This window comes from Rhinichthys klamathensis, unplaced genomic scaffold (assembly GCF_029890125.1).
Source record: "Rhinichthys klamathensis goyatoka isolate OS25496 unplaced genomic scaffold, OSU_Roscu_1.1 h1tg000462l_1, whole genome shotgun sequence".
In the NCBI taxonomy this organism is placed as follows: domain Eukaryota; kingdom Metazoa; phylum Chordata; class Actinopteri; order Cypriniformes; family Leuciscidae; genus Rhinichthys; species Rhinichthys klamathensis.
The window spans coordinates 147,828-157,500 of record NW_026606951.1 but is presented as its reverse complement, the minus strand read 5'-3'; the positions used below and the strand labels follow the sequence as shown (position 1 = coordinate 157,500).

General features: G+C 40.3%; 1 protein-coding gene across 1 annotated transcript in view; it reads right to left on the bottom strand.

Moving 5' to 3' along the window:
• LOC130071818 (ryanodine receptor 3) overlaps window positions 1-9,673 on the bottom strand; it is a 248,526-nt gene that overhangs the window by 99,014 nt on the left and 139,839 nt on the right. The window contains exons 54-65 of the mRNA XM_056236709.1: window positions 9,267-9,345; window positions 8,516-8,605; window positions 8,289-8,435; window positions 8,078-8,140; window positions 7,309-7,384; window positions 4,815-4,941; window positions 4,624-4,739; window positions 4,450-4,517; window positions 2,518-2,639; window positions 2,207-2,256; window positions 2,067-2,127; window positions 75-313 (exon numbers count right to left, since the gene is read on the bottom strand). Of these exons, the coding sequence (XP_056092684.1) occupies window positions 75-313; window positions 2,067-2,127; window positions 2,207-2,256; window positions 2,518-2,639; window positions 4,450-4,517; window positions 4,624-4,739; window positions 4,815-4,941; window positions 7,309-7,384; window positions 8,078-8,140; window positions 8,289-8,435; window positions 8,516-8,605; window positions 9,267-9,345 (1,238 nt within the window). The remainder of the gene's footprint in view (window positions 1-74; window positions 314-2,066; window positions 2,128-2,206; window positions 2,257-2,517; window positions 2,640-4,449; window positions 4,518-4,623; window positions 4,740-4,814; window positions 4,942-7,308; window positions 7,385-8,077; window positions 8,141-8,288; window positions 8,436-8,515; window positions 8,606-9,266; window positions 9,346-9,673) is intronic.

Genomic DNA, 9,673 nt, shown 5'->3' with positions numbered 1-9,673 from the left:
ACCGAGTCAGCATGAGCTCAACATGTGAAGGAATCTCCCGTTGGACATCAGCGTGTGTTTGTGCAGCGACTCACGCAGCAGGTCACAGCCGAACTGATGTTCAGTGATGTGTTCGAACAGCGCGGTCAGGATCGGCAGCAGAGCCGCGGTCGTGTAGTTGATGTTCTGCGAGACGCCCTTCATCTGGCTGCGCGAGTGCGTGAACTTGCCCAGCTTCAGGTTCTCCAAGGTCTTCTCCAGATCCTCAGCTGCATTCTCGAAGAACGTCCTCAAACCGGCTTTGACCAGCTCGGATCCGGATTTCATCACAGTCCTGCGAGAGAAACCATCCGTCAATGCAGTCCCACGAATCAGCTTGATCTCATTAACATATCCATAAGAAATCAGGGCATTAAAGGTGCAGTCTGTAAGAATGACAGCTAGTGGTCGAAATAGGTACTGCAGTCCAAATTCAAAATATCAGAGATCGTTGTTTCCCCGCCTCCACAGACTCGACCCTCACGTGGGTTCCCAGTTTGAGGACACGCAACAGGAACGAGCGCAATTGACAACGAAAGCCGAGGAGACTTACAGACTGTTAGTTGATGAGTTGATTTATCCGCATTTTAATATGCTCTCGTTCATAGAGATTTTTAGATGGAGGCCGAGGCTTTTTAGGTTGTGTGGAATCTGCAATCTCTGATTCAGTTTGTTTGCTCGTTTCCAAGGCTGCAATACGCTGAGTTTCCCGCCAACTGGCATCCCGGGGTGTCGAAATACTATTGGGTGAACTGGCAGTGGGTGGAGTCAAAACAAAAACCAACTGACAACACGGATCGTGTAAAATAACTGGCTGTAGAAGTGTATTTCAGAGAAACGAGTATGTGAACTTAGCATGTTTTCTCAATATCTGCAAACATATTATGGTATTTTTTATGCTTTAGAAGAGTAAAAAAGTTACATGCAGCACCTTTAATTACAGCACTGGATCTGGAAAATATTGATTTGCAAAAAAAAGCCTAAAAATCACCTAATTTGAGGTCAAAAACATCAAAAGACTCTTAATCGCAAAATAAGAATGAGGATTTTTCTAATTATATGTATCAGCTTTAATGCACTTGTACTTACGAAAGTAGTCAACTGTTTAGACAAAATTCAAAATGTGATATTTAACTTCTGCAAAGGAGTGGGAAAATATGTTCAAATACTCCATTTAGTGTCAAACAACTCAACATGAACAGGTTAATAAGGATAAATAAATAAATAAATCTGTATTTTTCTGTTGCTGTTTGAATAAAAACAGAATATCTGGGTCATAAATTGCATTTTCTTCCACCATAATTCTCACCTTGAAATCAGGATTAGTGAAAATCAGACGAAAATTTAACAAATAGTTGTAACTGTTTTGATTTTTATAACAAAAAGCAGTATTCAAAATGTGTCATTTAACTTCTGCAAAGGAGTGGGAAAATATGACAAAATACTTAATTTAATGTGAAAGAAATTCACAAAAAGACAAGTTAATAACTAAAGCCCTCCCCCTTCATTTCTCGTGAAATCTGTAACGTTTTTCTGTTTGGATATAGTATAAAAACATGTATTTTCTTCTTTACTGGCCATTATTCTAACCTTGAAATCATAGTTAGGCATAAAATAGTCAAAAAAGCGAAAAAAAAAAATATATATATTTATATATACATGAGCATACAAGTTAAAAAGAAGTGGGCCCAGTACGGAGCCCTGAGGTACTCAACTAATAATAGGAGCTGAGGATGAGGAAAACTTACACAAAGCTACAGAGAAAGTCCTGTCTTTAAGATAAGAACTAAACCCTTGATGTCGACCCAATCTTTTAGATGCCAAAGAAGGATACTATGAACCACAGTATCAAAGGCAGTGGTAAGTTCGAGTAAAATCAATCAACCGCAAGCAAAATATCGCTTGACACTTTCAGCAAATCGACAAACACTTTCACCGACTCTGTATGACTTCCCAGGGCAAAACAGGTCCATTTTTGGAATCCGCACCCCAAAATGTGTAAGAAATCTGAAATATAATGCAGGTCGGTGCAATGGAAGGACTCGTACCTGGTGTCGAGTGTGTGTGCGAGGATGTGCAGACAGCTGACCATAGTGGTGGAGTCACTTCCTACAAACACACACCAGAAACCACTGAAAACCAAACACTCAATGAATATCAGAGAGAGAGAGAGACACGATGATCTTACCAAACAGAGAGATCCTGTGTCTAACCAGAGCGGCCAGCTTACAGAACAGACTAGCAGCAGAGAAGTGAAGAAGACAGTGAGAGGAAGGAGAAACGCAAGCTTAAACAAGTGAAGAGCGAAGAATCACTGCTGATTGAGTCATTAGCCTCCAAAATATATTCATGAGAACACATAACGTTTCCACCATGGAGTAAAAAAAAAAAAAAGGCCATATAAACCAACATTTATAAATGATGCGTCACGACCGAAGAAGTAAATTAAACTGCAAGATACATATTTACATAATTATGTCACATAAGACGCTCCATCACCTGGTGACCATCTCTTTCTCTTTGTTAGACGCGTATCCGCTGCTGCTCAGAGTCTTAGTGGGCGACGACAGAAAGTAGAGCGAGTGGTTTTTAAAATACTGGTCTATGAGTGGGAGGAGCACCTACAGGAAGTTCAACAGGTAAACAGGAAATTAAACCCAGTATGATGAAGAATATGTATATATTATACAGCCAAACCAAAATGTATATTTAGACAGCTCCAACATTTCTCACATTATCACAGTTTATTCGCTATAGTTTAGAAAATGGTGATAAAATATGAGCAGAACTCAGTGGATATTTGACTGGTTTTGTCCGTCCTTCTGTTAGACTCTCACACATGAATTATGTTGAATATCTGTCAGCTGTTAAATTTAACTACACAATTAGATAATACCAGTTTAGCTCAACCAGTGACCAAGCAATGCTTCATGTTGTTCAGTGTGTGTGTAAAAGAGCATTAGCAATTACAGAAAACACACTTCAGCAAAACATGATCAGCTCAAAGTGGAGGAATCAGTTTTGTTCCCAAATATTTCACTGGTAGTCACTGTATGAAGAATATTTGAGTGTAATATGTAGGGATGTCCCGATCCGATCACGCGATCAGAAATCGGGCCCGATCACGTGGTTTCAGACTCGATCGGAATCGGATGTTACCTCCCGATCAGGACTCGGATATATGTAAATCAGGGGTGTAACAGTACATGTTTTCGTAATTATTGAACCGTTTCGGTACGAGGCTTCCGGTTCGGTACGCATACAAAACGAACGATTCCTAGGACCATTTTTCCTGCAGACAAAATCAGCGCTGGCGCGATCACCACAGCGTTGCGCAACATCAAATGGCAAACGTAATGAAAGCGGAACGAAACTCCGCTTCTCATTATATTGTGCTTAACGGACCATTATCAGTTCGGACCAGCAGCATCTGTGCAGCGCCAGATCAAGCGAAGAGATCCAGTGAAGAAAACATTTGAATTCGCCACTGAAGTAATAACAGCGCTGCGAGATCTAGAGAAGCATTCACATTTCTCCGTTATTAACCGTAGATCTCTATTAGATCGAACAGCGCTGACGTGGGAACCAGTGTCTTGAATGAACATGGATTTAATGTTGCACTTCAAAACTCAAATATTATATAAATATATATTTAAATGTTATTTTTAATGTGATGACCAAAACATTATTTGTTCATCCTTCAAAGATTACCCCCATTTATAAACCTGAAAGTTTCAAGATGTAGGAAAACTCAAACTTATTTAAAAATAGTTTTTCTTTTAATAAATAGGAAATTTCTCTGGCATTTCTTTCTTTTTGCTGTATTGTATCGAACTGCAAATATTGTGAACTGTTACACCCCTAATGTATATATATATTCTCATTATTTTTTATACACTTTTAAAACATTTTTATTTTTTGTTTACATGCCTGCCGGGTATTTTAAGTTGAGGTGTTATTTGTTTTTATATTAGACTTTTTCTATATTTACTGTTGCACTAAAGTCCAAAAGTGAAGATTTTATGTTATTTATTACTTGATTGTTCAAGCTACCTCACAGAAGTGCTCTGTTTGTTAACAGAGTTGTTGAATGTTAAAATAAGGTGAATTAAATAAAAAATAAGGAACATCCTGGATCTGTTTTTTTCTCTCTTCTTTATTCTTTTTTTTATGTATTATATAAGTATCGGATCGGGACTCGGTATCGGTAGATACTCAAAATCAAATGACTCGGACTCGAGGGCAAAAAAACCTGATCGGGACATCCCTAGTAATATGTCACAGTTTACTTTATTTTGCTCTCCTCACTCACATAAATGAACTATAGTGTCCTGCACACAATAGTAAAAAATATATATTAAAAATTATATCGTGTCTGATTAATTTTTGGTTTGACTGTATGTATATATAATTACAATTAGATGATCAAACCTTAGCAAAGAACTTGATCTCCTGTTCATGTGGTGACCTGTCGTTCTTCCCACTGGCCGCCATCGCCTCTGAAACGAGCGAGAGTGTGACAGTTAATTCATGATCTAAACAGAATCTGTGACAGAACGAGTGTCTGAGGAATCGCTTGACTCCAGACCACCAGAAGAAACCGACCGAGGTGAGCGATGAACTCCTGCGCGGAGTCGACGTATTTCAGCAGCTTCTTCAGAAACTTGTAGGCGAAGCGTTTCTCCATGGAGGAAGAGTCCTGCTCCATGTCCTTCAGACCCCTGGGAGAAACACAACGGCACGTTACACTCAGTCCTCGCGCGAGCACACGCGTGTAAAAGCGCACACGTCCGCACCTGCTGATGGCGTATCCGTTGGTCTGGAGAAAGCGGAAGAGATCTTGCGCTCGCTCTCGGTCCTTGGCTTTCTCTTTGGCAGTGAGTGTGTCGTACGGCACCAGCAGCGAATGCGTTCCTCCTGCACCTGAGAGCACACGCAACACGACACGCATGACCTACACACATCACACATGACCATCACACGTCACGCATGACATTATTCACACGTCACGCATGACATTATTCACACACATGACATTATTCACACGTCACGCATGACATTATTCACACGTCACGCATGACATTATTCACACGTCACGCATGACATTATTCACACGTCACGCATGACATTATTCACACGTCACACATGACTTTATTCACACGTCACGCATGACATTATTCACACGTCACGCATGACATTATTCACACGTCACGCATGACCTTATTCACACGTAACGCATGACCTTATTCACACGTCACGCATGACATTATTCACACGTCACACATGACATTATTCACACACATGACATTATTCACACGTCACGCATGACATTATTCACACGTCACGCATGACATTATTTCACACGTCACGCATGACATTATTCACACGACACGCATGACCTTCACACATCACACATGACATTATTCACACGTCACGCATGACATTATTCACACGTCACGCATGACATTATTCACACGACACGCATGACCTTCACACATCACACATGACATTATTCACACGTAACGCATGACCTTATTCACACGTCACGCATGACATTATTCACACGTCACGCATGACATTATTCACACGTCACGCATGACATTATTCACACGTAACGCATGACATTATTCACACGTCACACATGACCTTATTCACACGTCACGCATGACATTATTCACACGACACGCATGACTTTATTCACACGTCACGTATGACCTTATTCACACGTAACGCATGACCTTATTCACACGTAACGCATGACATTATTCACACGTCACGCATGACATTATTCACACGTCACGCATGACATTATTCACACGTCACGCATGACATTATTCACACGTCACAAATGACATTATTCACACGTCACGCATGACATTATTCACACGTAACGCATGACATTATTCACACGTCACGCATGACATTATTCACACGTCACGCATGACATTATTCACACGTCACGCATGACATTATTCACACGTCACGCATGACTTTATTCACACGTCACGCATGACATTATTCACACGTCACGCATGACATTATTGACACGTCACGCATGACATTATTCACACGTCACGCATGACATTATTCACACGTCACGCATGACATTATTCACACGTCAAACATGACTTTATTCACACGTCACGCATGACATTATTCACACGTCACGCATGACATTATTCACACGTCACGCATGACATTATTCACACGTCAGCCATGACCTTCACACGACACACATGACCTTAACATGACATTATTCACATGTCACGCATGACATTATTCACACGTCAGCCATGACCTTCACACGACACACATGACCTTAACATGACATTATTCACACGTCACGCATGACATTATTCACACGTCAGCCATGACCTTCACACGACACACATGACCTTAACATGACATTATTCACACGTCACGCATGACATTATTCACACGTCACGCATGACATTATTCACACGTTACGCATGACATTATTCACACGTCACGCATGACATTATTCACACGTCACACATGACTTTATTCACACGTCAGCCATGACCTTCACACGACACACATGACCTTAACATGACATTATTCACACGTCACGCATGACATTATTCACACATCACGCATGACATTATTCACACGTCACGCATGACACTATTCACACGTCACGCATGACATTATTCACACGTCAGCCATGACCTTCACACGACACACATGACCTTAACATGACATTATTCACACGTCACGCATGACATTATTCACACGTCACGCATGACATTATTCACACGTCACGCATGACATTATTCACACGTCAGCCATGACCTTCACACGACACACATGACCTTAACATGACATTATTCACACATCACGCATGACATTATTCACACGTTACGCATGACATTATTCACACGTCACGCATGACATTATTCACACATCACGCATGACATTATTCACACGTTACGCATGACATTATTCACACGTCACGCATGACATTATTCACACGTCACGCATGACATTATTCACACGTCAGCCATGACCTTCACACGACACACATGACCTTAACATGACATTATTCACACGTCACGCATGACATTATTCACACGTCACGCATGACATTATTCACACGTCACGCATGACATTATTCACACGTCACGCATGACATTATTCACACGTCACGCATGACATTATTCACACGTCACGCATGACATTATTCACACGTCACGCATGACATTATTCACACGTCACGCATGACATTATTCACACGTCACGCACTGAAAGCTGAGGACAAGACAGACAAACCTCTAGTTCCCAGATCACTCTTCTTTTTCTTGGCCCAGATGTTGTGATAGTTTTCAGCCACAACCTCAACCATCGACTGAAAAACAGAACACAAAACACTCAGAGACCACCCAGAAACGACTCTATTAGCCCTAGAAAGACCAGAGTCTACCTAGAATACACTTGCATCAATAATACAATGAACACACTGGCCTGTAACATTAGGGCTGTCAAAATTAACGCGTTAACGCATGCGATTAACTTTTTCAGTTAAACACGTTAAAAATATTTCATGCAATTAACGCAGCATCCGTTTTTTTCCCCTCATCGTCTGGCTAGCGTTACAATATACGATCACGCTCTTATTCATGCAAATCCATTTAAAGCATTCAAGCACGATAAGACTAGTATCTTTAGTATCCTTGCAAGTACAGTCTTAAAGGAGTTAAATAAAGTCTTAAATTAACGTAAAGAGTTGTGAGAAAATTGGATGCATCAGATCCGCGTCATATGCATTCGGTCGGTCTTAAAGTGACAGCAGCGTAATAAACCTGCTGTCTGTCTGTCATTAAGGATAATCAAAGAACAAGAGAAGAAGAGAAAATCACTCACTGCTCTTGACTGAATAACTTTTATAGCTCCAATAAGGACTGATCTATATTTAATTTATAATTTAGGCAGTGAAGACATGTCGGTACATCTTTTAATTCAAGTTTTAGTTAACCATAAATTCTAACTGTTGTACAATGCGGGCACAAATCTCCAGATGTTGATGCTTTGCATGCGTCACCTGTTGTTCTCTGGACAGCTGGACGCTGCTCATGTCCACGGGACTCGGATTGAAGCCGTTACCCTGAAAACACACAATCACAAACGTGAATCTATCAGTTGTGTATTATTGAATTGGGCTCATTGTTCATGATCTGGTTTGAGGCTGCTGGTCTCTTATTGATTAAATCATTGCACTTCTACAGATAGCAAACGATTAAACACAAAGACACCTGAGAGGCCTGTGAAATGCGGCGCATCTTCTCCATCTCTCTCTGCTGAAACATGGTTTCTCCTTCTTTGGTTCGGTCGACGCTCCAGCCCATCGCTAACATGCTCTTCAGGGACTCGCGCACCGTCCAGCGGTAAACCTCCTTCTCCTGCGGGCAGAAACACACACACACTCACACTCAGAGTCTAAGATCACATAACGCTGGATGTTCTGGCGGCTGGTTTGTACCTTCTCTGTGAGCGATTTGTAGGATCTCAGCATTGGGTGAGTTTTTGCTTTTTCATCAACGGTTTCTCCGTGTTTCCAGCCCAGAAGCACCTGAACACACGGAAACATCTTTCACGTTTGCATTTACACAGTTATCCAAAGTTAAAGTCAATGTTTAGTGTGTTCTCTATGTATTTCTACAGCACTTTATACAATACAGATGTTTCAAAGCAGCTGTACAGTAATAAACTGAAATATTACAGTGTTAATATTGTAAAATTCTTCAATTGTGACACAATTTCAGTTGTAATGACAGAAGACAAAAGTGTCATTATTCAGAAGTAGGCTAGAACATTTTCTTATTATCTAAGTAATAATTAGAATACCTTTTCACAATATTCTAATTTTGAATTTGGGGTTTTCATAAGCTGTACGCCATAATCATCATCAACATTATAAAAAAATAAAGGCTTGAAATATCTCACTTTGCATGTAATGAGTCTATATAATATATTAGTTTCACCTTTTAAGTTGAATCTCTGAAATAAATGAACTTTTGCACGATGTTCTAATTTTTCGAGTTTCACCTGTATAGCATTTCATGTATGAGACTAAACTGGGGAATTTTTGCCCTGATATCTTGAATTTTAGGCTGATTTTAACTGCATTCTATAGGCTTCATCCTGCAGTGAGCCGTTGCTCTGCTTCATGTTCGTCACCGATCAGCGGTATGAAGTGTGAGATGAACGCCAGGGCTGTTTCCTCGACTCGCCTTCTCAGCCGCCCACTTGTCATGGGAGTGTTCAGCGTATTTGTGTGCGATGAACTCCAGCTTCTCAGGGAGGCAGATGCTGCGAGAGGAACACCAGGAAGTCAATGTTCAGATTTTGATTTTGATTTGTGGTCCCACTTTACAGTTGAAACTCGAAAAATTAGAATATCGTGCAAAAGTTCATTTATTTCAGTAATTCAACTTAAAAGGTGAAACTAATATATTATATAGACTCATTACATGCAAAGTGAGATATTTAAAGCCTTTATTTGATGATTATGGCTTACAGCTTATGAAAACCCCAAATTCAAAATTAGAATATTGTGAAAAGGTTTTCATATCTGTAAGCCATAAATAAAGGCTTGAAATGTCTCACTTTGCATGTAGAGTCTATAAAATATAGTAGT